The sequence below is a fragment of the Anolis sagrei genome, chromosome 5, assembly GCF_037176765.1.
Source record: "Anolis sagrei isolate rAnoSag1 chromosome 5, rAnoSag1.mat, whole genome shotgun sequence".
Taxonomy (NCBI): Eukaryota; Metazoa; Chordata; class Lepidosauria; order Squamata; family Dactyloidae; genus Anolis; species Anolis sagrei.
Window position 1 is genome coordinate 200,535,208 of NC_090025.1, and position 27,902 is coordinate 200,563,109.

Consider the following 27,902-nt stretch of genomic DNA (forward strand, 5'->3'; position numbering starts at 1 on the left):
TATGCTAGGAGTTGGGGGGGGGGTGTGTGCAGTCCCAAACTCTCCTGTTGAACAAGGGGGGGGGGCACATCATAGGCAAGGCTGCAAACGGCCGTGCTTGGCCCTGCAAAGGAGAGGTGCAGGGACTGGCATCGGGAGAGGTGATCCAAGAGTGGGCAGAGGGGGAGGTTGTCACGTGCTGTCTCTCCTCCCCCCCCATTGCCCCCCTGCTGTGTTCTGGGGAGGGGGCGCCCCTTGCTTGCACGACCCCTGAGGCCCCGCTCTGCTCTTCCCTCCAGCTGTTCCAGAGGTGCTGCCTGGTGCAGAGGATTCTGGATGCCTGGGAGACCAACGACCGGATGCAGTAAGGCCCTGCCCTTGGGCGCAGCTGGGTGGGGGTGGGGGGGCAGCCATGCCCGGCATGACCTTCAGGACCGCCCCGCGCTGGCCTTTGGCCTTGTGTGGCCCTGTCTCTCTTCTGGGATTCCTCACGAGGAACCTGACAAAAGTCCCGTCCATGCCTGGCAATGCTGAGTGGCATCACGAGTAACAACAACAGCAAAAACAACAACAATAGTAGTGAATTTATTACCCACTGGACCTACAGTTGTGCCTTGAATTTGCTGTTGTCTGGCTGCAGGGGGGCACACGCCCGCCCCGTTGCCTCGAGCCCCTGCTGGGGGAGGCACAAATGGGGAGGGTTCAGGGGGGGGGGTGTTTTGGGCCAAGCGGCCACCTTTCTCTCTGCTAAAGGCACCACCATGGCCTCCATCGAGGGTTGCAATGTGGGGAACCCCAGAGAGAAGGATCAGGCCTCGTGGCATCACTGTGGTTCTTGGGGGCCATGCCTTTGCTCAGCCAGCCCCCCCCCCCCCCGTGCCCAGTCCGGGTCTTGCCTGAGAAGCAGGGCTGGGAATGAGAGCGTCTCCCCGATGCCTCCTGGGGGGCGGGGCTTGGCATCTTGAGTGGCAAGGTGACCAGGCCCAAGAGGAGAGGGCCAGGAACCGGGGGGGGGGGGGGGGGAGACTTGGTTCCTGCCAGAGGCGAAGCCCGCATGTGCGAATGCGCTGTGAGGGAGGGGTCCGGGCTCAAGGCCGTTCTTTTCCAGGGCGGAAGGGGGGATGCGGCGCGGCAACATGGGGCACCTGACGCGCATCGCCAACGCCGTGGTGCAGAACGTGGACAAAGGCCCCATGCAGGCCCAGATCAGCGAGTTCATCAAAGGTGAGAGGGCGGCGGGGGCGCCTGCGCCGGTGGGTCTCTCCTGGGGAAGGCAGGGGGTGGCACCCAGTCTCCAGTGGGGGGGGAGGGGCTTTGTCCCTGGGAGCTGACCATTGTCCGGAGCGCCTGCGCAGCTGCAGAACCCCTCCTCCAAATGCTGAGACGGGGGGGGGGCAGGAGAAGGCTCCCGGGGGTGGGGGTTGCTGGTCCTGAGCTGGGGGCGCATGGGGCTCCGCTTGACCCACTGGCCCAGGGAGACTGTCCCGATCGGGCCACAGTCTTGCTGGTGCCTGCTGGGATGAGAGGCGGCAGGCAGAGGAGGACATGGAGGTGGGGAAGGGAAGGGAAGGGAAGGGAAGGGAAGGAAAGAAGGAGAGGCGCTCTGCTCCGGGGCTGGGCTGCTGCCAGGGGAGGGCGGGGGCCCTGAGCAGCCTTCCAGAAATGCAGGAGGCTCTCTCGGGCCAAGCCTGCAAGAATCGGCTCCATCGGGGCAGCCAAGGCAGAAGGAGCCCCCCCCCCCCCCCCAGGCAGAAGGAGTGAGGCCAAGGGCCAGGCCAGGTGCCGGGCAGGAAATGTCTCATGGGGCGCCTGCGTGTCTCTTCCCTGCGCTGCCCCCATTCCCTGCCCCTCAGCTGCCTGCATTCCGACCCGGCCGGGATCCCAAACCTTGTCTCCTGGAGGGCTGCCTGAGCCCCCCCCATTTCCGCCCCCCTTTTCTGCAGGGCTCCCTGAGGATTGCCGAGGGCGCTGGGAGAGCTTCGTTGAGGAGACGCTGACCGAAGCCAACCGGAGGAACACCGTGGACCTGGTAGGCCCCCTCCCCTCCCCCCGACTCTTTTGGGGGTCTTGGAAGTGCTGGGGGGGGCTGCAGGGAGGAGGGGCCGGGCCAGGCTCCTTGACCCCCCGACCCCCCCTGGTCCTGGTGTTCAAAGTGGCACCCCTCCTCCTCCCCCCTCCTTCCAGGTGAGCACCCACCACCTGCACTCCTCCAGCGAAGACGAGGATGCGGAAGCCGCCTTCTCCAACGAGCTCTCGCTCCAGCAGGTAGCCCAGCCCCCCCTCCACAGACCCAGCCCAAAGGGAGGGGTACATGGCCTCGGAAGGGCTGGGCTTGAGGGGAGGCGCCTGGGGCCAGTTGCCTTTTGGGGCAGGCCCCCCAGGCAGATCTGCCACCTGCCGCCAGGGTCAACATCTGTAGTTATGGGGGCTGGCGGGGCCTTTCTGGTCTTGGCGCCCTGTCCTGAGCAGAGTGGGCCTGGCACCCTGTTGGCCTTCCTTTGGGCGGGGGGGGGGGAAGCCTTGCCCTTTCCCTGGGACTTGTGGGGGGAGGGCTTGGGGAAATGGGGAAGTGGCAGGGGTTGGGGAGGGGGAGGGGTGATGCTGCAGAGGGGGGGGCACATGGACGGCAAAGCAATGGCTGCTCTGTGTGTGCCCCCCCCCCCCCCCCGACCAGGCCTTTTCAGAGTATCAGATCCAGCAGATGACAGCAAACTTTGTGGACCAGTTTGGCTTCAATGACGAGGAGTTTGCTGAGCCCGATGACAACATCAAGTGAGTCCCCCCCACCCCCACTTGCGCTCTTTGGCGGGGGGGCTGCCCCTCCCTCCCCATGCCCCCCCCTTCCCTCACGGGGTCCCTTCTGTGCCTCCAGCGCTCCTTTCGACAGGATTGCAGAGATCAACTTCAACATCGATGCCGATGACGACAGTGTAAGTCCTTCCATCAGCTGGGATACCCCCTTCCCCCCCCCCCAAAAAAAACCCCTTGAGTTTCCCTCGCATTCTGCCCGTGGGCTTCTTCTGCCCAGGAGAACAAGCTGCTGGCCTGGTGGGGCTGAAGAGAGTGGCTGTGGGGAGTCCTGCGATGGCTGTGTGTGTGTGTGTGGGGGGGTGCTGTAGCCAGAAGCCTGCAGGACTGGCGCAGGGTTTCCCAAGCGCTTCCCCCCCCCCCCCCAAGTGCCCTGCTTCTCTGGGGTCCTGCCCCGCCCAGCCGCCCTGACGGGGCCTTTTCCACAGCCCAACGCGCCCCTCTTTGAAGCCTGCTGCAGCGAGCGCATTCAGCAGTTTGACGACAACGAGGAAGAAGAGGAGGAAGACATCTGGGAAGAGAAGGAGCGGAGCTACGCGGCCAGAGTCAAGTCCCGGACGCGGTAAGGCAGGGGGCGGGGCTGCGCTTGCTTCTCTTTATGGCAGTTTCTGGTGTGAGAAGAGGGGACATCGGACTAAACATTTAGACAAAGGATGACACTGGACACATAGATTCTGTGCAACTACACTGGATTCACAATTACATGGCTTACAAACAAAAGGGAATGACATTTTCACTCCGCACATGTACAGCACATGTTCACATGTTCATCCTCAGCCACCCACATACTACCACGTCCTTTTCTTCCTCCTTGGAGAAGCTCCTCTTAGGCCAGGCCCTGCTTTCCTGCAGCCCTTCCAACGCACACTTCCAAAACTTCCAAAACTTCAAAACACCAAAATGCATCCTTTCCCTCAGCAGCACAATGCCAAGGGCCAGATCCCTGTTTTCTATACAGCAGAACCCAACTCCCTGCACAAAATCCAAGACTCCAAAAGCGCCCTCCTTCTTCCTCTTCCCTTGAGAAAGAAGCCCCAACGTGGCCAGGCTGCTCCCGTGTGCACATCGGCCACTCTCCATAGGGACACTCTCTCACTCTCTCTCCTTCCCCTGGAGCAGAGCACGGCGGGTGGGACAGACTCCTCAGGTCTGCCACACTTTGAGCATTAGTAGACTGAGTCTGTTATAGGAATATTCTGCCCATGAATGACAGGCGCCTTCCATCCTGGATCCACCTCAGTTTCCTGGCCAGAGGTTGATCCTTCTTGATTGGTGTTCATCGTATGTTGACTTCCTTCTTAACATCAGGAATGTTGTAAACATTTCTCTTAGAATCATAGAATCAAAGAGTTGGAAGAGACCTCCTGGGCCATCATCCAGTCCAACCCCATTCTGCCAAGAAGCAGGAATATTGCATTCAAATCACCCCTGACAGATGGCCATCCAGCCTCTGCTTAAAAGCTTCCAAAGAAGGAGCTTCCACCACACTCCCTCCGGGGCAGAGAGTTCCACTGCTGAACGGCTCTCACAGTCATAGAATCCTAGAGTTGGAAGAGACCTCCTGGGCCATCCTCCAGTCCAACCCCATTCTGCCAAGAAGCAGGAATATTGCATTCAAATCACCCCTGACAGTTGGCCATCCAGCTTCTGCTTAAAAGCTTCCAAAGAAGGAGCCTCCACCACACTCCCTCTGGGGCAGAGAGTTCCACTGCTGAACGGCTCTCACAGTCAGGAAGTTCTTCCTCATGTTCAGGTGGAATCTCCTCTCTTGTAGTTTGAAGCCATTGTTCCATTGCGTCCTAGTCTCCAAGGAAGCAGAAAACAAGCTTGCTCCCTCCTCCTCCCTGTGGCTTCCTCTCACATATCTATACATGGCCCTTATCATGTCTCCTCTCATCCTTCTCTTCTTCAGGCTGAACATGCCCAGCTCCTTAAGCCGCTCCTCATAGGGCTTGTTCTCCAGACCCTTGATCCTTTGAGTCGCCCTCCTCTGGACACATTCCAGCTTAGAGTCAATATCTCTCTTGAATTGTGGTGCCCAGAATTGGACACAATATTCCAGGTGTGGTCTAACCAAAGCAGAATAGAGCATGGGGAGCAGGACTTCCTTAGATCTAGACACTATGCTCCTCTTGATGCAGGCCAAAATCCCATTGGCTTTTTTTGCCGCCACATCACATTCCTGGCTCATGTTTAACTTGTTGTCCACGAGGACTCCAAGATCTTTCTTCCTCTTCCCTTGAGAAGGAAGCCCCAAAGTGGCCAGGCTGCTCCCGTGTGCACATCGGCCACTCTCCATAGGGACACTCTCTCACTCTCTCTCCTTCCCCTGGAGCAGAGCACGGCGGGTGGGACAGACTCCTCAGGTCTACCACACTTTGAGCATTAGTAGACTGAGTCTGTTATAGGAATATTCTGCCCATGTCGCCCCAAACTGGTAAATGAATGATAAGACGCCTTCCATCCTGGATCCACCTCAGTTTCCTGGCCAGAGGTTGATTCCTCTTGATTGGTGTGGATCGTATGTTGACTTCTTTCTTAACATAAGGAATGTTGTAAACATTTCTTTTAATGTGAAAGATCCATTGTCACAGTTCTTATCAGAGTTTGCCTTTTCAGCTGTCATTAGCAACTTTTAATTACAGTCCAGCAAGCAGGTAGTTGAGTCCCCCCAGGGGTGAGAAAAGTGGAATATAAATACTGCAGATAAATAAATAATTAAATAATAGCCAGTCATTGCAGGCCTGGGTCTTTTACTGGGGTTTCCAAAATTATTTGGGCCATACATACATCCTCTTCCACTCATTCCCACACATCATTATTTCATCTTAAGTTCACATTTCTCAAATCTGCATATTAATGTTTTGTGACATTGGAGCCCCTCCTGCCCCGGTCAGTGCCCTTGGCCGCCCAGCTGCGTGAGTGAGGGAGGGAGGGACGGAGGGAGGGAGGGAGGAAGGAAGGAGGGAGGGAGGGAGGGAGGAAGGATGGACGGAGGAGGGCCTCTGGATCCGGCCCTGTCTTGCAGGTTTGGGCCCTCTCGCTCCTCGGAGGGATCGTCCAGGAGTGACCTCGAGAACGGAGGCCCTGGCGGCAGTGGCGGCGGGAGCAGTGGCGGCAGCAGCCCCGAGTCCGGCGAAGACGAGCCCCAGCGGCCGGCCCCCCCTCCCCCGGGCAGAAGCAGCGACCCCCCTCAGGAGCAAGAAGGGGAGGGGGAGAAGAAGGGCGCAGACCCCACCCCTGAAGGTATGGGGGCCCCGGGCCCTACTCAGGCTCTGCAGGCGGGGGTGGTCGGATGCCCCTCCTGCCCTCGCCTTCCGGGCACTTACGCTCGCTCGGAGCCTCTTGCGTCTCGCACGGAGGACTCCAAACCCCAGAGTTCCCAAATGGACTAAGTTGCTGAGGGTCCAATGTACACAACTCTGTTAAGTAAATATTGTATGGAATTGCTTCCAAGCCTGGCAACACAATACTGCATTTCATTGCATAATAGGGGCACATTTATCCCCCATTTTGGGGGGGGGGAGTTGTAAGTATTATATGGTGGGGACTCTAATGTGCCAACGAGATATCCCTTTTGAGGCTTCCACTGCGTAATAGTCCCGTGGAAGGTGCAGCTTCCTCAATGCATGGCTGGGGAGGGAGGAAATGGGGAGGCCGGCAAGTCAGTTCACTCCCTGCCCCCCCCTTCTGAGCTTCAGGTGAGGAGCAAGGCAAGGCTTTCCTGCTGAGGAAATTGGGGGAGGGGGCAACCTGCCCCCTGCAGCCTGACCTGCCCACCTGCCCCTCGCTGTGGAGCGCAATGGAGCCCCTGTAGCTTAGAGGAAATGGGGGGGGGGATGGGGAGAGTGGGGTAATACTGCCCCACCCCCACTCCGGCCCCCTCTCCTGGGAGCGGTGGGGCTCCACTCGGTGCCCGGCCAAGTCCAGTTCCTCGGCCCCCAAAGAGCAGCTGCGGCTTTTGTGTCCCCGCCTGTCCAGTCCGTGCCATCCTTCCCTCCCTCCCTCCCTCCCTGCAGGGTCCGGCTGGACGGCGGTGTTTGAGCCGGTCAGCTCGATGCCTCCCGCTTCCTGCGTGGCCATGGACGTGGGCTCCAGCGTGTGGGACGCGGCCGCCCTGGACGCCAAGGCCCCCGAGGAGAGGGGCTGGGCCAAGTTCACCGACTTCCAGCCCTTCTGCTGGTGAGTGGGGGCTCGCCTCTTGCGGGAGGAGGGGTCAAGGGCTCTTGCGGCCGGCCGTAGAGGGTGACCGCAGGGCCAGCCCCCTTCAGCGAAGACACAGAGCTGCCTCCCCCCCTCCCTCCCTCCCCCCCTTGCAGTTCGGAGGCCGGCCCCCGGTGCAGCTCCCCGGTGGAGGCGGAGGGCGGCAGCAGTGATGCGGAGGGAGGCCCGGCGCCCCCCCAGGAGAAGGCCCAGCGTAAGCAGCGCGCCCGGCGGAGGGCAGGGAGGGGCCAAAGGGAGGGGGAGGGGGCTCATGGGGTGAGGGCTGGAGCCCCTGTGGGAGCCCCCCTGAGGAGGGGAGGGGGCTCCTGACCAGACTGGGCAGAAGTGTGTGTGTGTGTGTGAGTGAAGGGGGGGACCGTGTGGCCTGACTGCCCCTCCCCCGCAGCGGGGGCCGCCCCCTCCTCCCCCTGCGCCTGGAACGTCTGCGTGGCAAGGAAGGCGCCCCTGGTGGCCTCGGACAGCAGCTCCTCCGGGGGCTCCGAGAGCGAGGAGGAGGCGGAGGACAGAGCGCGGGGGCCCCTCCCCACAGAGACCCTCCCCACAGAGATCCTCCCCACTGGCCCGGAAGCGGCCAAGGCGCCCACAGAGCAGCCCAAGAGCAACGAGGAGGCCCCGCAGGCCAGGTACGGGGGGATGTCACACGGCTGGAGGAAACGGGCAAAGAGCGGCCCCCCTTGCTCCATGTGCGCCCTGAGGGGTGGGGGGGGGCAGGGTGGTCAGCTTGAGCCAGTCTCCCCTTCCCTGTATCAGCAGCAGCAGCAACAACAGTGCTTTGGTGTCCGAGGACAAGGTGGCCAATGCCGTGGAGAGCACACTGGCTGCGGACACAGGCGGCAGCGCTGCCCACTCGCAGAGAAGCCCCCCCAGTTCTGCTGCTGCTGCCCCCACCACCTCCGAAGCCAAGAAGGGCAGGTGAGACCCCCCCCCTTGCGCCTGGCGCGACTGTGGAGAGTGGGTGGGCTCTAGGGTGGCTCCCCCGCTGAGCGGAACATGGCGTGGCAGGAAGGCCTTGGGGAGGGGGGGGGGGTTCCCACTGAAGGGGTGGCACAGACCCTGATGTGACCTGGGGGGGGAGGGAGGGGGGCGCTCTGGGTGCTCGCCAGCCCCCCAGAAGTGGAGCAACGCCCCTCCCCACATGGGCAGCTGGTGTGATTTCTCTTGGCACTCCGACCAGCCCTGAGGCATTGCAGGTCATGGGGTTTCGACCCCCCCCCCCCCCCGCACTCCAGTTCCTGCTCTATTGCCCCTCACTAGCCCCCCCTCCCCTTCTCTCTCTCTCTCTGCAGGAAGGAGGAGCTGCTGACCGGAGGAGGGGGGGAGACGGTCCTGAACGGCCCAGCCTGAGGGGGGGAGGAAGGGGAGGGGGCTGTGGACAGGAGGGCGGTCCAGCCTGGGCTGCCCCTGATGTCCAGCACCCCCTCCCCCAATGCTGTCCCACTGATTCTGTGAATGCCGCTCGGCTGGAGTGCGCTGGCGGTGCCCGAGGCGGGGGCCCTGTCCTTGGCCCGGCTGCTGTGCCGCGGGGTCCCCCTCCGTGGGGGGGAAAGGTCGTCTTGACCCGTATCCTCCGGCCACATCGTTGCCCGGCCCTTCCTCCTTCCCTCCCTGGCGGAGGCCGCTTGACCGCCCACCTGCCCGCCCCCCACCGCCTGTCTGCCTGGACTCATTGACCTCTGCCTATCCCCTCCCTTGGCTGTGTGTGGGGCGGGGGTCCTATGTCTACTTTGGACTCTGCCCGTGTTGGGGGAGAGAGAGGGGTCACCCCCCCCCCCCCCGGACGCTGCGGCCTTGTGGGCTTGGACACTTCTTTGTGTTGTGTAGCAATAATGCCTTTCCGGGACATTTGCTGGAGAGATGTGCGGGGGGGGGGGGGGGGAGTCAAAAGGAGGGGCGGGGCTCCGTCTGGCCCTCTTGCTTCTTTTTCAGGGAAGGAGGGGGGAGGGGGGTGGCAGAGGCGCCTTCGGGGACTTGAGTGCCCCCCTCCTTCTGCTATTTGGGTGGGTGGGTGCGTGGGGGTCTCCTGAGGCCGTCCTCTGTCTGGGGGGGGGGGGGTGACTTGTGATCTCGCTTTGGGTTTTGGGGGAATACTTTTAGCGGATGCAGCACTGCAACACTTTGCACTTTGTGGCCTCCCCCCAGAAGGAGGTCTCTTGCCTGGAGGGGGGCAGTGCCTGGGACCACCCTGTGTGTGTGGGGGGGGCGTGGGCTGCCTTCCCTCTTTCCTTCCTTCGGGGGGGGGCCCTGCCCCCGGCTTCTCACCACATGACCTTCTGGAGATGGCTCCTGGGAGGGATTTTTCTGTGGGGGGGGGCTTGTTCCACCCTACCTGTGCACAACCCCCTGGCGTTTGGCTTTTGGGATGGCGTCCCTCCACAGGTAAATGTCCCCAGTGAGGCCTGAGGGGGAGGGCCGCCCCCCCCCAATGGTGGTCCTGCCTCCCAGCCTGGAGCCCCTTTGCCCTGGGAGGGCTAGGGGCCCGTTGCTGGGGTCTCCTGCCAGGGCCTCTGGAGCAGGGCTGCCCCCCCTCCCTCCCTCCCCCCCCCCTCCCCAGACCCTTTCTGCCTGCCTTGGGCTGAGGCCGGAGCCCTCCTTCCCGGCTGCCCCTTGGGGGGGGGGGGGGGCTGGGCTTGTGGCTGCTTTGGATGCTCCTGGGGCCGCCCTCAAGGCCTGGGGGGTGAATGGCCTTCCTGTGCCCCCCCCCCCCGTCCGTCCGTCCGTCCCCGTCCCCTCAGCCTGCTTCCCCTTCCTTCCTTCCTTCCTTCCTTCCTTCCTTGGTCTCTGCTGGGAAGTGCCTCCCTGATTGCCATTGACGTGGTCTGGGCCCATTCCTGTCCTCGCCCCCCCCCCCCCCAGCTTCCAGGAGAAGCCTTCTCCCAGTTGGCCGGCCCAGAGGCAGCCCCCCAGGGGTGGGCGAGGGCTCTGGGAAGACACTGGCTGGCCAGGGAGAGGAGGGGGGGGGGCATGGAAGGGTCAAGGGTCAGCCAAGCCGCTCTCCAGCCTGTGTGGATCGGACTGCCTCCCCCCCCCCCCCCACCAGTGTTAGTTGCGGGCTCCTGTGATTGGGGCAGGGGGGCTGAGAGCTGTGTGTCTTCCTGCCTGCGGGGCATAAGGGGGGGCGGGAGGGTCCGGGGGGGGGGGTCTTTCCCACCCATGGGTTCTATGGGAGCAGCTTGGAGGGGGGGCTGAGGGAGACCCATTTCTCGGGAGGGGGAGGGACCCCAGTGGGGGAGGGGCTTGCACCTTGTCACCCCCTCCCCGCTCCCTCCCCCTTCAGCCTCCCCCCCCTCAACCGGCTCACGACTTCAACTGCCAAACGCCCCCCTTGGCCCCCCCCTTTTTCTTCGTCGTCTTCTTCTTGGGTGAGGGACCCCAGGGCTGCTGGGATGGCTCCTGTTGCAACCATGTTTTACAAAAAAGTCTATAAAACAGAACAAAACATCCTCTCTGCCTCTGGTCATCTGTGTGTGTGTGTGTGTGACTTCCTCAAGGAAGTCTGGCCGGCTGGCCCTCTGCCCCTTGATGAGCCTCGGGGAGGGGGAGCCGAGGGTGGGGGCAGCTGGCCCTTTAAGAGACACACGGTGTGGTCCGCTTATGAGTGGAAGGGGCTGGACTAGGGGGTCCTGGGCACACCTCCAGGCTGACTGACCACCTAGGCGGCCGAGGGGGGAGCCAGCGTCCTTCATCCCAAAAGGCAGCAAAACGGGTCCGCCAGCCGTGCTCGGGGGGGGGGGGGGCTGGGGCCAGTGGGCGTCGGAGTCCAAGGAAGAAGGACATTGGGTGGCGTGAAGGGCAGGCGAGGGGTGCCTGGGGCCGACCCCTTGCGGTGCGACCCCCCAATGATCGGGGCAGGAGGGGCCCAGACCCCTTGGGAGAAGCAGGGAGCCAGACCCCAGGGCACGTAGGTCACTGTTTTTTATTAAACCCCATCAGCTCTGCCTCTTCTTCTTCTCCTCCTTCATATATATATTTTTCCCTCTCGGCACAATACAATACAAGGACTCTGTTGTTGTTGTTGTTGTCGTAGTCTTGACACAATGTACAGAAACTTCAATAATCTACAACTGCGCAAGGAAGTTACAAAACCCTCCAATCCACACCAGCCACGGCCGATATTGTACAAATACAAAAGGGAGGGGGGAGGGGAGGGGAGCGGGCTCCGGCCGCCTATGTACAACGAGCGTCCACCCCAGCTGCAGCCAGCACGCCTCAAGCCTTCAACCACCAGCAAGGGGGGGGTGGGGGCTTCTGGGGCGGGGGTGCGCCTTGCTGTGGGTCAGTGGCAGGTGGGCACAAGGGTCACTTCCTGGGCAGCTGAGGAAGAACCCGGAAGGGCCAGTTTGGCAAGCTCCCACCTCCCACACCCCCCCCCCACTTCTGGCCCCATCACCATGAGGCCAGAGGGGTCAAGTAGTGCCACGGCCCACCCGCCCTCTTAAAGGGCCCCACACGCCCCCGCCCCACACACCCTCAGAGAGCGCTCCACTGAGTCCACTGGGCAGCGTCCGTGACCTTGGCCGGAGGGAGGCCTGGTCAAGGGAGGCCCCTCCTGGGCTGTGGCCTGGCTCCAAGGAGCGAGCGCAGCGGCGCATCTTCCTCTGAGAAGGAAAGAAGGCCGGCCGGCCGTCGCCCCCCCCTGAGAGCCTTGTTCCTGTCTCGTCCCGTCCTGTCCCAGCAGGCACCGCCGGAGGAGGAGAGCGGCCTTTCTGGGGGGGGGGGGAGGGGGGGCAGCCTCAGGCGTCCGACAAGCAGCCCTGGATGCGGTCGATCCACTGCTGAGCCAGGAGCACGTCCTGGGCGCAGAAATTGTAAACACGCTTCGTGGTCTTCACCTGCGGAGAGGAGAGCGGGGGGGGAGAACGTCTCTTGAGGCCGGCCCTCTCCCCGAGGAACCCCCCCCCCACAAGGAACCCCCAACCCTCCCACCCCCGGCCGGCCAGAGGCCACTTACGTCAAAGAAGGCCTTCTCGTCCACCATTTTGGGGGCCCCCATGGTCGGGGTGCCGGGGGTGATGGACTCCACTTCGGCCAGGTCAATGACCCCTTTGCACTCGGTGTCCAGGCGGCTGTCGTAGTAGCGCAGCTGCAGGGGAGGCGGGACCACCTGTCAGTGCCCTCCCCTCCGGGCCATACCCCCTCCCCATCTCCCCTCCCCATCTCCCTGACTGTGAGAGCCGTTCAGCAGTGGAACTCTCTGCCCCAGAGGGAGTGTGGTGGAGGCTCCTTCTTTGGAAGCTTTTAAGCAGAGGCTGGATGGCCATCTGTCAGGGGTGATTTGAATGTAATATTCCTGCTTCTTGGCAGAATGGGGTTGGACTAGATGGCCCATGAGGTCTCTTCCAACTCTTTGATTCTATGACTCCCCCCCCCCCCCCCCATGTACCTGGTGCTTCGTTTTGTCCAGCACAAACCAGCGCGGCCTCCAGGGCTTCATGAAGGCGCCCTTCTTGTAGAGGGTCCCTTCGTACGACCTGCGGAGGGAGGGTAGCTGAGGAGGGGGCAGGGCGGGTGCTGGAAGACCCCCACCTCCTCTCCCTCAGCCCCCCTCCCACCAATGGCAGCCCCTTCCTCCCTCCCCCCTCCCTCCCACTCCGCGCACCGGTTCTCGCTCTCGGCCGGCTGGAACTGGCTGTAGAGGGTGCTGGTGTTGCTGCGGCGTCCGCCCGGCTTCCCGCTGGAGGGGGCGGAGGCGCTGCTGGCGTCGCTGTCCAGGCTGAGGTTGATGGCCGAGCTGCCCACGCCACTCTCCTGCAGGTAGGCGCCCAGCGAGCGACGCTGGTGGGAGAGGCCGCCGGACGCCATGAGCAGGGCACTGGACGCACCCTGCGGCCAAAAAGGGGGAGGGGAGGAAGGGAGGGGCCTGGTCACCGAGGGTCCGCTGCCACAGCCCGCCTTGCCACCCTCCTCCTTTCCCAAAAGCCAAGGCGGCTCACAAAGCAAAATGCGGCACACTTCACCAGGAAACAGCTAAACACCCGTAACTAAAACTTGAGACGAAACTGTTCAGAGGTGCCTTAAAGTCCTTTATTTACTGAGAACACCCCCCCCCCCACCCACTCACGCCTTTGCTTGCCTCCCCAGCACTTTGGGGCCCAGTCAGGTCCGTATAGGTCAGTCATGGGCAACCTTTTGAGCTTGGTGTGTCAAAATTTGCCAAAAACTTGAGCATAACTAGGGTGGGGTGTCAACTTCGAGAAAATATATATATAATTTTATTATTATTATTATTATTATTATTAACTTTATTTGTACCCCGCTAGCATCTCCCGAAGGACTCGATGCGGCTTACACGGGCCAAAGCCTCAGAACACAATACAGTAAAAACATAACACAACAATAAACAAAGCAAATCAAAATAATTAAGCAAAATAACAGCAACAGTGACAATACATCAAGACACTATTAAAACTGGGCCGGCCGGCGCAATGGGGCACAGGGGTTAAAAGTGCTGAAATGGCTGGAGGAACGTAGGATTAAAAAGTGCGGTGTGCAGTAATATTGATTGTACTAAAGTGCTTCTAGGACTTGGGATGGGGATTCCTAATCTGAGAAGGCACATCGGAACAGCCAAGTTTTTAGGTTCCTTCTGAAAACTGCTAGAGTAGGGGCCTGTCGAAGATCTTTTGGAAGGGCATTCCAGAGTTGGGGGGCCGCCACAGAGAAGGCCCTGTCCCGTGTCCCCACCAAGCGCGCTTGCGACGTGGGTGGGATCACGAGCAGGGCCTCCCCAGATGACCGGAGCGAGCGTGTGGGTTCGTAGATGGAGATGCGGTCACGCAGGTAGGGTGGTCCCAAGCCGTTCAGGGCTTTGTAGGTGAGCACCTGCACCTTGAATTGGGCTCAGAAAATAAATGGCAGCCAGTGGAGCTCCTTAAACAGAGGGGTAGACCTCTCTTGATAATGAGCCCCGGTTAGCATCCTGGCTGCTGCCCGCTGGACCAATTGAAGTTTCCGAGCCGTCTTCAAGGGCAGCCCCACATAGAGCGCATTGCAGTAATCCATTCTAGAGGTGACCAAGGCGTGGACCACCCCGGCCAGATCAGCCTTCGCGAGGTACGGTTGCAGCTGGCACACAAGTCTCAATTGTGCAAAGGCCCTCCCGGATACCGCCGACACCTGAGCCTCAAGTGTGAGCGAAGAATCCAAGAGGACACCCAAACTGCGGACCTGAGGCTTCAGGGGGAGTGTAACCCCGTCCAGCACAGGTTGCCACCCTATACCCCGATCCGGTTTGCGATCGACCAGGAGGACCTCTGTCTTGTCGGGATTGATCTTCAGCTTGTTCTTCCTCATCCAGATCGACACAGCGGCCAGGCACTCGTCCAGCACCCGAGAAGCCTCCTTGGAATTAGGTGGAAAGGAGTAGTAGAGTTGTGTGTCATCCGCATAAAGATGGCACCCAACTCCAAAACCCCGGATGACCTCTCCCAGCGGTTTCATGTAGATGTTGAAAAGCATGGGAGACAAAATAGAGCCTTGCGGGACCCCACAGGTCAAAGGCCAGGGGTCCGAGCAGGCGTCTCCCAGCTTCACCATCTGGGTTCGTCCCTCCAGGAAGGACCGGAGCCACAACAAAACCATGCCCCCGAGGCCCATCCCAGAGAGACGACCCAGAAGGATACCATGATCGATGGTATCGAAAGCCGCTGAGATGTCCAAGAGAACCAACAGAGTCACACTCCCCCTGTCCAGCTCTCTGCGGAGGTCATCCACCAAGGCGACCAAGGCTGTCTCGGTGCCATGGCCAGGCCTGAAACCAGACTGTGACTGATCTAGGTAGTTGGTATCGTCTAAGAAGCTCTGGAGCTGGGAGGCGACCACCCGCTCCAGCACCTTACCCAAAAAAGGGAGGTTGGAGATTGGCCTGTAGTTACTCAGCACCGTGGAGTCAAGGGAAGCTTTTTTGAGGAGTGGACGAACCACGGCCTGTTTCAGATTAGATGGAAAAATCCCTTGCTCCAACGATGCGTTGATAATCAATACAAACCAATCAACCAGCCCCTCCCTGGCTGATTTAATGATGGGCACGGGTCTAGAGATGAGGTAGTCGCCCTCACAGCCCCAAGAATCTCCTCCACGGTTTCAGGAAGAACAAGCCTAAAAGAATCCCACAAAGTTGGACAAGCAGATGCCTCCGTCACCTCTTCTGGCACTGCGATGAAATTGGAGTCGAGCTCAAGGCGTATCTGGGCGACTTTGCCTGCAAAGTGGTGTGCGAAATCGCGACACCGAGCTGCTGGGTCATCAGTGACCCCCTCCACCACAGGTGGATGGAGGAGTTCTCCCACGAACCGAAACAGCTCCGATGATCTATTTGCTGCAGACGCTATGCGGGTGGTCGTGAAAGATTTCCTGGCCACCTGTATAGCCACGGAGTAAGCCTTAAGAGAGGCTTTAGCCCGTGCTCGATCAGACACGTCCCGAGATTTCCTCCATTTGCGCTCTAGCCCCCTTCTCGTGTGCTTCATCACAACCAACTCCCCGGTGAACCAGGGAGATGGCCTGTCACGATGCAACGAGATGGGGCGTTCGGGTGCGATCGTATCTATCGCCCTGGACATCTCCCTATTGTAGAGAGTCACCAAGGCGTCGATAGAATCGCCAGGCTCCAAGGCAGGAAGAACCCCAAGATTCCTCAGGAATCCATCTGGATCCATCAGTCTCCTAGGGCGGACCATTTTAATCTGTCCTCCACCCCTCCAGAGTTTAGGAGTCGCAGTAAGTCTAAAACTGATCAGATAATGATCAGACTATGACACCGGAAGAATGTTTTGATCTTCCACTCTAATCAATTCATTGTCCGCCACAAAAACGAGGTCAAGAGTATGTCCGGCTTGATGGGTGGGACCAGATATTATTTGTGACAGTCCTATGGTCGTCATGGTGGCCATAAAGTCCTGAGCTGCACCAGATAGGGTGGTCTCAGCATGGATGTTAAAATCTCCCAGCACCACCAGGCGCTGGGAAACCAAGGCCGAATTAGAGACCACCTCTGCTAGCTCAGATAGGGAGGCTGCTGGGTCGCGGGGTGGGCGGTACACCAGCAGGAACCCCACACTGTCACGGCTCCCCACCTTCAGGTGGACACACTCAAACCCAGAAGCCTGCGGAACAGCGCATCTGATCACGGCGATGGATTGCCGAAAGACTACTGCAACCCCTCCTCCCCGCCCCCCTTGTCTGGCCTGCTGATGCACTCCGAAACCTGGTGGACATAGCTGAGAGAGATTTACTCCCCCCAGCTCATCCAACCAGGTCTCGGTGATGCATGCCAGATCCGCCCTCTCATCCAGGATCAAGTCCTGAATGGCCACGGTCTTACCATTAACGGATCTGGCATTAATCAGCAGGACCTTAAGACCAAGGGGACTGCCATGGAGCCTACCACTACCCACCTTCTCCAGGGTCGCAAGAACTCTTGCGCTTCTCCCTGGGATGTTGGTGACCCGCTATTCTCCTCCCCCACACGACTTGAATGGCACCCCCTTTCTCTGGAACCCTCCCCCTGCTACATGGCCGGGATCTATAACTAGTCAGCTCTCAGAGGAAGAAGTCGGGTTGGGGAATAATCTCCCTTGGGCGTTAGGTAGGGATGTTTCTGATGTTGAGGTAGATAGTGAGACATCAAGGGAGCTGAGTGGGCTGAATAAGGGAAGTGTTCTCGAGCGGAGGAGTGTGGCTGGTTGAGTGGGGGCGACCGGGACAGATGGGGTCTCAAAATGGTACGAGGGGGGACCCTAACTGGGGAGCTAGTTGTGGAGTTCACACGGGGGCCTGGTGGAACATGGCGAGAAGGAACCCCGGAATCAAACAAGGGGCGTATATGAGGGTCCACAACTACCCTTCTGATGGCAATGCCCCATTTCTTTAGGCCAGATCGTTTTGCCATTAGCTCACCAAGCCAAGAGCTGTCTTCTGGTGTGATTTGAAGATGGGGGGAGCGGTCAAAAGATTGATAGTCCCTCCACGACCACACTATGGCTTTTAGTCATAGGTAAAAGATCACAGGAAATAAACCTATTTTTACCTAATTTTGCAATATTTATAGTATAAATAAGAAAAAAATGTATATTCCATGCTGAGTTATGGAGTGAACAATGCTCAAACGTGCAGGTGTTAAATGTGCAGAGCCTTTTACAAATTTAAGGATGGAATTAGATTGGTTCTTATAAGGTGCACTTCTCTGTGGCCGCGTGTCATCAAAAATAGCCATGTGTGTCAGTGCTGACACGCGTGTCATAGGTTCACCATCACGGGTATAGGTGGTCCTGAGCTGGAGGGGCCTCTGTGGGTCCACACCAGTATGCTGAATGTATTTGGGAAAGCACCCTTGCCTGCCCCCTTTGCCCCCTTACTTTGCCGCCACCGGCGTCTTCGTGGGCCTCCGTTCGCTGAGAGGCCTTCAGCTTGTCCCAGGTGTCCTTCCAGCGCCCGGGAATCTGGCCCAACTCCATCTCCAGGTTTTGCAGCTCCTGCAAGAGGAGGAGAGTGGCTGCTCTCAGGCTCTCCCCGCTTGACCCTTTGGCCTGAATTCCCTCCGGCCACTCCTCTCTGCAGCCCAGGCCTGACTTTCAGGGAGGGAAATGCAGGGCTCCAGGGACAGCCTCGGTGCTCTCTTTGGGTCAAGCCAAAAGGGGAGAGGTCTTCCGGGCGCCTCCCTGGGCATCGTGGCCAAAGAGGGGCCATGAAAGAGGCCACTGGGCGGTTGACCAGATGGACTGCGGAGATGGCTAATCCATGGGCATCAGCCCCACATCAGAGTGCAGCACAGGAAGCCCTATATCCCACCCCCTGGAGACTCCCAAGGGCCAAGCACAGAGTCCAGTGGCAAAAAGGCCCTTCTGCCTTCCGCACGACCCCAGCTGCCCTTCCCTCCCTCCCTCCCTCCCTCCCCCCCTTCCTTCTTTCCCCCGAGACCTGCTGACCTCCAGCAGCCGGGAGATGGCGTCTGGCTCCACGCGGCTGCGGTTGTCGTAACAGGGCCAGACGATCCTGCGCCGGCTGGGGGTCGGTGCTCCAGCATCCGGGGGCCCGGGGTCCTCCACAGGCTCCGGCCGGCCCTGCACCAGCTCCCAGTCGTAGGAAGGGCCCTCGGACAGGGTCTCCTGCGTGTAGTAGTCCCAGACCTTCAGGTTGGAGAGGTTGCTGTACGGGCGCAGCACCTGGGGAGGAGGAGGAGGAGAGGCCGTGGAGGGTCAAGCGAGGTCTCTGGCCCCCCCACCCTTCCCCTCCCCTGCAGGAAGGCAGCTCCCACCATCCCCTTGACCCCTGTGTGTGTGTGTGGGGTGTGTGTGTGAGGGAGCTCACCTCGCTGTCTTCAGGGGCATACATGTAGTTGAAGAAGGCCGGGATCTTCTTGTTCAGCCGATCCACATACTCCCAGACTGACCGGAAGGGCTGCGGCCCCTTGGACTCGCCCTTCTCCTCGTAAAGAAGGCCTGTCAGGAGGAAGCGCACAACCTGGCCTCAGACCAACTCTTTGCACCTGTTTGGGCCTCGAGCGTCTCTCCCCGCCCCCGCCCCCCACCTGCCCCCCACCTGCCCCCTGCTCGGCCCCTCACCCAGCTCCAGGCGCTCGTAGTCCGAGTCCAGCAGGAAGGTGCGGAAGCGGTTGGAGACAGAGTGGTAGCTGAGGAACTTCAGGTAGTACTGGCTGAACTCAAACTCCATGGGGAACTGCAAGTGGATCTGCAGAGAGGGAGGGGCAGGGGCAGCCGTCACCGAGGGAGAGGGAGAGCGGAGCCCACTGATGCGCCCCACGGCCCTCCCCTCAGAAGCCCACGGGCTCTGGCCAGACCCCCACCTGATGGACGCAATCCAGGAACTGCAGGAAGACGGGCGTGAAGCCCCCGCTCTGGCCGGCCAGCGTCTGCGCCCCGCGGTGGCTGAAGCGGTGGCCGAAGGACAGCCACTCCTTCTCCACCAGCAGCCGGAAGCCCTCCAGCGTGCGGTAGTAGGGGTCCGACAGCAGCTGCACCAGGGAGACCACCTGCAGGAGGGAGAGAGAGAGGGGGGGGAGGCAGGGAAGGAGGGAGTGCGCTGCGCACCAGCCCCTGGGTCATGCTCCGCAGGGAGGAGCCACACCGCTTACCTGCGTGGTGATGTCCCAGCCATCCTCCAGGCTGACCAACACAGAGGAGCCCGTGTCCAGCAGCTCCACCACCAGCACAGCAATCTGGAGGATCTTGTGGATCTGGCAGAGAGAGGTGGGGGGCTGAGGTCAGGCTACATAGGGCAGAGCCCACCCCATGGACCACTTGGTCACGAGGCAATGCTCCGAAAGGAGAGGGCATCATCATCACCGAGGGGGCCTTTGCCCACCAACCCAACTATCCCGGAGGAGTCAAGGGGCCACCTTAGGCAAGCAGGAAGGGCTGGGCTCCCCGCCCCCAACCAGGGAAAGCCAAAGGGAGGCGAAACGCCCTTCCGCCCACCGACCTGGGTCAGCCATTCGGACTCCTCCAGAGAGCGCAGGTAGGCCAGGCTGGGCTCCGCAGAAGGGTTTCCCGGCACGCAGGCCTTCATCAGCTTCTTGAAACTGGTCTTGACCTGCCGGGCCTCAAACACCTCGATGGGCACCACCTCCCAATGCTGCAGCGGGTCCGGCTTCACTCCCTGAAAGGGGGCACCGTGTTGGGGGCAGAAGAGGCGTGGCCCAGGCTGCCCAGAGAGAGCGCCCCCGCTCCCCCCCGCTCCCCACCCCCCAGAGAGGCCTACGGGGCTGGGGGCCGCACCCTGAGCTGGGACTTGTCTCCGATGATGTAGAGCGAGGCGCGGTGCTGGCGCAGGAAACTAGCCTCCGAGGGGGAGCCGTTGGGCGGCGCGCCGAGCAGCTCCTTCCCGGCCAAGCGGGAGCCGACCTCCATGTTGAGCGCGTAGCTGCTGGTGCGCCCGCTGGCCCGGATGCTGCCCCACTTGCCTGCCGAGGGACCGGGCGTCAGGGAGGGGCTGCACGTGCGCCCCTGGCTGAGGGTAGAGGGTCTCTCTCCCTTCTACCACACTCAGCCCACCCCCCCACCCACCCACCCGCCCCCCATTCCGCCCCCACTCTTGGCCCACTTTCGTGCATCTGGGAGCCAGAGGGGGTCCTCCACCCTGGTCCTGCCTGCGAGGGGTCAAGGGGCATGCGGGTGCTTCAGGGTGGTTAGCCCCAAGTGGGGAGGGGGTTAGTGGGGCCGGCCCCTGGCCCGGGCCTGGCGGGAGGGGCACCAGAGGGGTGAGTTAGCGGTGCGAGCGTCACGCATCACCCCGGTTAGTGCCCCGGCCCCGCAGTACCTCGAGGGGACAGGCGTCCCTTCACGGCCAGGCTCTTGGGGCTGGAGAGGGTAATGACCCTGGCTCTGTGACCTAGGGCTGAGAGAGAGGACAGGCGGAGAGCGGCTCCACAGGGCGGGGGAGGGGGCGGGGGAGGGGCAGGCGGACGGACACAGGGACGGACAGAGCGCCAGGGGGCTGTAGCTGCAGAGCAAGGCATGGACGCACACGTGAACAGATGGATGGATGAATGGATGGGTGGAGGGGCCAAAATCAACCAGTGGGGGGTCCCCTCTCCCCCTCCCTCCCCCCAGGATGCAGGAGGCCCTTCCTCCCCCCCCGCTTGGGAGCCGGGCAGGGCAGCTACTCTACAGCCGGCCGTTGCTCACCTGCGCGGCTGACCGGCCCGGGCCCTTCGTCCTTCCCTCCCATCACCTGCTTCATAAGGGATCCCAGCTTGGGCTGCCGCTTCTCAGAGGAATCTGTGGCACCAACAGAAGGCGAGCGGGCGTTCCAGTCCGGCCTCAAGGCCGCCAGCCCCCCTCCGCCCTTCACCCCCCTCCTCGCCTTGCCCCACAGAAGGGAGCCGTGGGGCCCCAGGAGAGCTGAGGAAGGACAGGCAAGAGCCCGGCCCTCTTGCCCAGAGGGAGGGGGGAGGGAGGGAGGGAGGGGGGTAGGGAGGGGTCTCCCTGAAGTCTGGCCTCGGGCAACCAGTGGCCCTGCGCGCATGTGCTGTGGGGCAGAGTGTGGGGGCTCCCGGTTGTGCAATGTCAGGGGAGTTTCCTTTCCTCCAGACGCCCCAAATGAGTCAGACAGACAATGAATGAGAATGCAGGATGCATGGGGCTAAACGATGGCAGCTGAGGGGAGCTGTGTGGGGATGGAGGAACGGTGTGTGGAAGGACAGGTGCCATGGCTGCCACTCAGGGGGCCCTCCCCCACCCCGGACCACCCCGAGGCCCATCGTCCAGGCCCAGCGGGCGACCCAGTTTCGGCCATGTCCCCTGCGCCAAGCGCCACTGAGACCCAGAGGGCTTCCCACTCCCAGGTGCATCCTGGAGACGCCCCTCCCTCCTCACCTGAGCTGCTCATGTGGGCAGAAGTGAAGCCGCTGAGGGTATTCCGGCCGCCGCCCGCATCCACGTAGTGGGGCATGGAGTTGATGACTGCCTGAAGGTACTTCTCTTGCTCCAGGCTGGTGGAGTCTGCCTGCGAGGGGCCTGAAAGGAGAGGACGTCCTGAGGGTCAAGGGGAGGGGCAGCCTGGGGACAGAGCAGGGCCTTACCTGGGGCTGAGTAAGGAAGGAGTGCAGGAACGTCCCTGGGGCTGAGGACACCCATGCAGCCAGGGGCCAAGGGGAGGTGGAGGGGCAGCCAGGGGACCGAGGAAGGTCACACCTGGGGCTGAGGATGTCCATAGATCAAGTGCCAAGCGGGAGGTGGAGGGGGGGCAGGGGACAGTCATACCTGGGGCTGAGGACAGGAGTAGTGCCAGGGGCCAAGGGGGAGATGGAGGGTCAGCCAGGGGACCGAGGAGGGCCGTACCTGGGGCTGAGGACAGGAGTAGTGCCAGGGGTCAAGGGGAGGTGGAGGGGCGGCCAGGGGACCGAGGAAGGTCACACCTGGGGCTGAGGATGTCCATAGATCAAGGGCCAAGCGGGAGGTGGAGGGGGGGCCAGGCGACAGTCAAACCTGGGGCTGAGGACCGGAGTAGTGCCAGGGGTCAAGGGGGAGACGGAGGGTCAGCCAGGGGACCGAGGAGGGCGTACCTGGGGCGGGGGCATTGGGGGACTTGAAGAGCCCCGCGACGCCCTTCCCGTGGAGCCCGCCAGAGCGGAGCAGGACCGCCTTGGTGCGCGAGTTCCTCCAGGAGACGACCGGGAAGCGGTTCTGTCGGTAGCAGCGCGAGATCCGCTGGATGGTGTTGTCTTGGATACTCTGCGGGACGATCAGGAGCCCCGGGTAACTGTGGCAACAGAAAGGGGGTGGGGGGGGGCAGCTGGGGCTGAAGTGCTTTGCATTGGGGAGAACGCCCCCCCCTCACCCGCGGCTGACCCTGACCCTCAAGCTCCACCCCCACCCCCCACCCCACCCCACCCCCCGTGGCTCACCTGCGGCAGATGGCGTACATGCGGTTGACGGTGCAGATGCGGAAGGGCTCGTTCTTGGAGCGCGTCAGGCTGTTGCTCAGGGTGCCGAGGCCCAGGCGCTGGTAGTCCCGGCAGCAGGCCCGCTCCACCAACTGGCCCATGGTCATCTTGTCCGAGGGCCGGATGGTCAAGGTGGCGGGGGTCAAGGTGCTTCTGTCCATTTCTTCGGACACTGGGAGGGGCAGCGGGGTGTTAGGCCGAGCTGGAGGGGCTCCCCTGCCCGCCTGCCCCACCGCTGACCAAGGGCTCTGCTCAGGGCAAGGGACGCCCCAATGACCCACTGACCAACCGCCTGCTGCAGGCCCACCTGAGATCTCGTCCTCATTGTCCTCTGGGAAGGGCTGCTGGCCGCCCCCACGGTGCTCCCAGGGAGGAGGCGTGTACTTCTTGCGCGTGATGTACTGGCGGCCAATGGTCCTCTTGGCGTTCTTCACCAGGTTCTTGGAGATGGTCCTAAAGGTGGAGGAGGGGCGGCTCAGCCTCCAGGCTGGGGACCCCCAGGGGTCAGGGGAGGGGGGTGAGGAGAGGAGAGGAGGGGCCGGCCCATTGACTGCCCGCCAGGGTTGGAGGAGCCAAGCAGCGTCCCAAAGGGTCCTGGGCAATGCAGAGCCAAGCAGGGGCCAAAGGGGTGGGGGTGGGGCAATGAGGAGTCAACACTCACGGGGGGGGGGGGGGCAGCGCGGCAGACACTGGAAGAGAGCGCCACCCCGCCACCAGAAGAGAGTGGCTTTCCTGGTGGGAATGCGCCCACCACTCGAGCCCTATCCCTGCAGCTGACACACAGGGGGCCCACCCCACCCCACCCCAGGAGGGGCCTTGAGAAGGTGTGTTGCCCTCCCCAGGGACAGGCAATGGAGGCAAAGAGGGGGCAGGCAGGCGGGCAGGCGGCTTGGAAGTGGGGGGAAGGGGGAGGCCCAGAAGAGCGCAGCCCACAGCAGGGACCCAGTGCCACCACCACTGCCGCCACCGCTGCCGCCACAGCCCCTGCCCCGTGGCCCTCTTACGTGGTGGAGAGGCTCAGGCGCCCCAGGGAAGGGACTCCCACCGCCACGCCCCGGAACCTGTCTGGCCCCAGGTGGGAGCTGGGCACAAAACAAAGGCCACAGTCAAGGGGGGGGGAGGGGGAGGGAGGGAGGCAGGGGGGGGCTCATGCGCAGCAGTGCCAAGGCAAGGCAAGGCAAGGCAGGGCAGGCCCACCCATTCCCCAAAGCAGAGCCCCTCTACGCAGCCCCCACTGCCCTGCCCCCTAGGATCCAGAGACCGTCTCCCCCCCTCCCTCCCCTCTCCCCCCCCCCTCCCAGTCCTGCCTGAGGCCCCGCCCGCACCTGAGGGAGGGGTTCTTCTCCTTGGCTTTGGGCTGCAAGGCTGGCTTGCTCGCCTGGCCCACCGTGAAGGCGAAGGTGTCGGCAATGTGCTGCGGGTAGCGCAGCTTCTGGAGATGCTTCCGGAAGACCTCCACGCTCTCGGAGGCCACCTCCTCGTCAAAAGCAATGCGCAGCAACTGTGAGGAGAGAAGGAGCTCCTCCAGTGAGGCCCAGGCGCGCCTTCCAAGAGCCCCCCGACAGGCAAAGAGCACTGCCCCACAGCATCCTCCCCCCAGCACTGCCCCCCCACACTCCCCTGCCCCTCCCCACTCACCTGGAAGGTGCAGGAGCGCAGCTGCAACTGAGCACAGCCCTCCGGGATGAACTGGTCCACGGGCGCCTGGGCAGTGATCTTCTCCTCCTTGGTCAGCGAAGCCACGGGGAAGGAGCGCACCACCACCTGCTCCCCCACTGAGGAGGCAGGAAGGAGTGAGGGAGGGAAGGGAAGCGGGGGGGGGCACAGGGAGGGAGGGAGGGGGACACCTTGCCCCCCAGCCCTTCCTGAGGGAGAGCAACCCAGGAACCCCTCTGGCCTCACTCCACGGCAGGACTCCCACTGGCTCGCCCGCCCACCCATCCACCAAAGAGAAGAGCCAGTGGGCCAGAAATGGGGGCCTGAAACAGGGCGAGTTGCTCCGCTTCACCCCACAGACAGTGGACAGCGAGGCGGCCTCCGTACTCGGCCCAGGTGTTCTGCAAGGAGCCAGAGCACAGCCTCTGACCGGGAGGCCTGGAGGGCAGCAGCACTTGACCACGTGCAAACCAGGGCGGAGACGCCAGAGCAGTGGTTCTCAGCCTGTGGGTCTCTCGCAGATGTTCTAGTCTTCAACTCCCAGGAATCCTAACAGCGGCTAAACCGGCTGGGATTTCTGGGAGTTGTAGGCCAAAAACACGTAGGAACCCACAGGTGGAGAACCGCTGACCTAGAGAAGAGTCAAGCGGCTGAAATGTGTCTGGAAAACGGCAATTTTGAATTGCTTTGCCAATTAGTGAAAAGATTTGGGACTTGGAATGGAAAATACAAAGGATAATGGTGAAGCGCACTGAGCAAGAAAGAGCCTGCCCCCCCCCCCCCCCGGCCGCTCTGCGGAGCCCCCTCCTACCTAAGGGATCCACGGGCGTGCCCTTGAAGACGATGCGGTAGGTGGTGAGGAAGATGGCGCCTTCAGCCGGGAGCAGGGGGGGCCCCCCGCCACTGCCCCCCGCCCCCTCTTCCCGGCCGTCCGGAATGAGGAACACGCGCAGGCCGTCCATCACGCTCTCCTCTCCCATCAGCAAGCTGGGCCGCAGGAGCTTCGGCTGCAAAGAGCAGGGGGTCTCAGTGGGGCCGGCCGAGGGCGCCCCCCCTCCTCCTCCTCCGGGGTGCTTGGTCGCTGCTCCAGCTCTGGGGGCCCTCCCGGCTCTTCTATTCCCTCTTCTCCCCCCCCCACCCCCTGCTGACCCCAATGGCTGGCTGGCTGGCTCCCTCAAGAAGCAGCCACAGCAGCAGCAACTGTGGCTCTAGGGAGAAGCTGGGGGGGGGGCACCCTGAGGAAATCTAGGGGAAGGGGGGAAGGGGGGGCTCAGTGCCCTTGCTCACCTTTTGTATTGGGGGGAGCCTCTTACTCTCCCGGTGCACGGCGTCCAGGGTCTCAATGTGCATCTGGACTATGTCTGAGGGGGGGGGGAGCAGGGAGGGAGGGAGCGTCACCCACCAGGCTCCTCCCCCGTGCTGCCCCCTCCCCACCCACGCGGTCACCTCCGTCCCTCGCCCACCTGGGATCATGACGTGCAGGCCCTTCAGGTGCTCGTTGGTGACGCCGCTCTCCGTGCAGACCTTGTCCACAAAGCGGTTAATGAAGCGCACCACGTAGTTGGCCACGTCGGAGGTCTCGGCGTCCTCAAAGCCGCTCTCCGTGTCGTAGCTGTCGGCCACGCTCCCGGCGATGCTGGGCAAGGAGGGAGACAAGAGCGTGAGGCCTCCGCCCACAGAGGGCAGCCCCCTCCCCACAGGAGGGCCCTTGGTGGTGGGCTCGGCCGGAGCGGGCACTGCCGGGAGGGGGAGAGGGGAGGGGGGAGGGAATGGCCGGGCGGGGGGGCGGGGGGCCCCTACCTGTTGGTGATGAAGCTGTTGCTGACGCTCTCTGCGTCCCCGAGGCCAGAGCTGCGCGGGAGGCGGTTCTTGCTGGTGTCCAGCGGGAGGAGCAGGTAGCTCATGCGGTTGGCGTAGTGGATGGCCTGGCTGAAGACCGTGCTCTCCTCCTTCTGGATCAGCTCCCGCTGCTTCTCGGGGCTCATGGTGGGCCACAGCCGGCACTGCAGCGCCGCGATCTCCAGGATGGACCCCTCCTCCTGCTCTGGCGGCTCCCCCTCGCCCGCCTGGCCCAAGGAGAAAGGGGCCCGGGTAGCAACAGGGGTCGCCACCAGGGCGGAGGGGGGGGGGCGGGGCAGCTGCCGGACTGACCACAACACTCCCGGGGAGAGCTAGCCCGGAGGGAGGATTCCGCGGAGGGATTCCCTTCCCACATTCCCGTGCACGTCTTCCCAAAAGGGCGCCGTCCTTCCTCCTCCTCCTCGTTGCCCCTGCCCCCCCCCCCCTCTGAAGAGGCAGCAACGGAGTCTCTGTGAGAACTTCCTTTCTGAATTTATTTATTATTTATTTATTTGCTTTGCTTCTATACTGCTGTTCTCAGCCCGAAGGCGACTCACAGCGGAACACAAAACACAGAACACAGCAGAATACAAACACCAATATAAAACAGTTAATAACCCAATCTAATACACAATCAATACACAATTACTATGATAACCATTCAATAGCATCTCATCACTAAAAACAGGATCCAGATTCGTCATCCATTGTTCCATTCCTATGTCATTACCAGTCTTGCACTAATTATTCCAACGCCTGCACAAATAACCAGGTCTTTACTTTTTTGCGAAAGACCATAAGAGATGGTGCTAGTCTAATATCTGTGGGAAGAGCGTTCCACAGCCGGGGAGCCACCACCGAGAAGGCCCTGTCTCTCGTCCCCGCCAAACGTGCCTGTGTTGCAGGCGGGATCGAGAGCAGGGCCTCCCCAGAAGATCTCAAAGTCCTGGTGGGTTCATAGGCAGAGATGCGGTCGGATAGGTAGCTTGGGCCGGAATCGTTTAGGGCTTCTGAAGGTACTCTCATCACCCTCGGCTTGGCCACCTGGCCACCGCCCCCACTGTCTCTTCTGCCCTTCCTTCCTTCCAAGAGGATTCGCATTTGGCGTTTCTCTCTAGGCAAAACGCAGCTGCAGGGATTTCCTGACCTTTCACCCTTTCACCACCTCTTGAGAGGATGAGAGGCAGCGAGCCAGTGCGCGCCAACACCTTTCCTATCTAAACAGGGGTTCTCCACCTGTGGGCCCCTCCCCAGGTGTTTTGGCCCACAACTCCCAGAAATCCCAGCCAGTTTGCCAGCTGTTAGGCCAAATCCCCTGGGGAGGGACCCACAGGCCGAGGACCACTGCTCTACAATGCATTTCTTTGACTTCAACCAATATTTTTGAACCTAAGGTTCTGACTCTGCAATCCGGATCCTTCCTAAGGAATAGAAGCCTATCCCAGCTCAGCACACTTGAGTCTCTGCAGGTTTTGGAGTGTACTTTGGGTATTTATGGTGGAATCCCGCCCCCAACGGAGGGTTGTTTGTGAGTCTGAACAGCTCAGGTTCCCCAACCCTTTGCCTACCTGCTGCTCCAGGTAGTTCTCCTCGGTGCCTTCCAGGTACAAGGCCCGGATGTGGTTCTGCACGTCGCCATAGAACATGGCCTCCCAGAACTGGAGGTTGGTCCACACCAGGTGCTCCTGCACACAGCTGTACGCAAACTGTGTGATCCCGGGACTGAGTTTCTGAGGGCGAGAAGGGAGCGGGCACCCTGAGCGGAGCAGGCAACGCGCCCTCCCTCCTGCCTCCCCCGATAGCCCAGCTCTGGCCACAGAACAGCCCCCCCCTCCCTGGCCCCCTTCATCTATCAGCAGGAGCCCCCCCCCCCCCCGTGTCCCCCCTCCCTCTACTCACTCGGCAAAATGCTGTGACCAAGGGCAGAAGGGCGGCGGCCACTCCGTGCTCGTCTGCGGTGCTGCAATCCTGAGAAGGGAAGGGCAGGCGAGGGGAG

At 61.9% G+C, this 27,902-nt stretch overlaps 2 protein-coding genes across 9 annotated transcripts in view; one reads left to right on the forward strand and one right to left on the reverse strand.

Moving 5' to 3' along the window:
• The window catches only part of PPP6R2 (protein phosphatase 6 regulatory subunit 2), a 24,861-nt gene extending 16,088 nt beyond the window's left edge, over positions 1-8,773 (forward strand). For 2 of the 3 annotated variants that reach the window (XM_067469432.1, XM_067469431.1), the window contains exons 12-24: positions 279-343; positions 1,088-1,203; positions 1,923-2,008; positions 2,164-2,244; positions 2,654-2,751; positions 2,852-2,909; positions 3,216-3,349; positions 5,816-6,033; positions 6,807-6,969; positions 7,107-7,204; positions 7,397-7,634; positions 7,762-7,923; positions 8,298-8,773. In XM_067469432.1, coding sequence (XP_067325533.1) covers positions 279-343; positions 1,088-1,203; positions 1,923-2,008; positions 2,164-2,244; positions 2,654-2,751; positions 2,852-2,909; positions 3,216-3,349; positions 5,816-6,033; positions 6,807-6,969; positions 7,107-7,204; positions 7,397-7,634; positions 7,762-7,923; positions 8,298-8,355 — 1,575 coding nt within the window. In that variant the 3' untranslated portion in view covers positions 8,356-8,773. The remainder of the gene's footprint in view (positions 1-278; positions 344-1,087; positions 1,204-1,922; positions 2,009-2,163; positions 2,245-2,653; positions 2,752-2,851; positions 2,910-3,215; positions 3,350-5,815; positions 6,034-6,806; positions 6,970-7,106; positions 7,205-7,396; positions 7,635-7,761; positions 7,924-8,297) is intronic. The other variant, XM_067469433.1, reaches the window with a different exon arrangement.
• A 2,948-nt stretch (positions 8,774-11,721) lies between these two features.
• SBF1 (SET binding factor 1) overlaps positions 11,722-27,902 on the reverse strand; it is a 38,803-nt gene continuing 22,622 nt past the window's right edge. For 2 of the 6 annotated variants that reach the window (XM_067469426.1, XM_067469425.1), the window contains 26 exons: positions 27,806-27,874; positions 27,475-27,636; positions 25,868-26,133; positions 25,531-25,703; positions 25,355-25,428; positions 24,879-25,074; positions 24,050-24,186; positions 23,737-23,912; positions 22,719-22,864; positions 22,373-22,583; positions 22,031-22,227; positions 21,342-21,482; positions 20,652-20,744; positions 20,284-20,361; positions 19,743-19,927; positions 19,447-19,623; positions 19,100-19,201; positions 18,812-18,997; positions 18,570-18,696; positions 18,316-18,446; positions 17,934-18,170; positions 17,364-17,480; positions 12,608-12,831; positions 12,392-12,479; positions 11,960-12,091; positions 11,722-11,840 (listed from right to left, as the gene is read on the reverse strand). In XM_067469426.1, coding sequence (XP_067325527.1) covers positions 11,742-11,840; positions 11,960-12,091; positions 12,392-12,479; positions 12,608-12,831; positions 17,364-17,480; positions 17,934-18,170; positions 18,316-18,446; positions 18,570-18,696; positions 18,812-18,997; positions 19,100-19,201; positions 19,447-19,623; positions 19,743-19,927; positions 20,284-20,361; positions 20,652-20,744; positions 21,342-21,482; positions 22,031-22,227; positions 22,373-22,583; positions 22,719-22,864; positions 23,737-23,912; positions 24,050-24,186; positions 24,879-25,074; positions 25,355-25,428; positions 25,531-25,703; positions 25,868-26,133; positions 27,475-27,636; positions 27,806-27,874 — 3,924 coding nt within the window. In that variant the 3' untranslated portion in view covers positions 11,722-11,741. The remainder of the gene's footprint in view (positions 11,841-11,959; positions 12,092-12,391; positions 12,480-12,607; positions 12,832-17,363; positions 17,481-17,933; positions 18,171-18,315; positions 18,447-18,569; positions 18,697-18,811; positions 18,998-19,099; positions 19,202-19,446; positions 19,624-19,742; positions 19,928-20,283; positions 20,362-20,651; positions 20,745-21,341; positions 21,483-22,030; positions 22,228-22,372; positions 22,584-22,718; positions 22,865-23,736; positions 23,913-24,049; positions 24,187-24,878; positions 25,075-25,354; positions 25,429-25,530; positions 25,704-25,867; positions 26,134-27,474; positions 27,637-27,805; positions 27,875-27,902) is intronic. The other 4 variants (XM_067469430.1, XM_067469427.1, XM_067469429.1 and 1 more) reach the window with 2 other exon arrangements.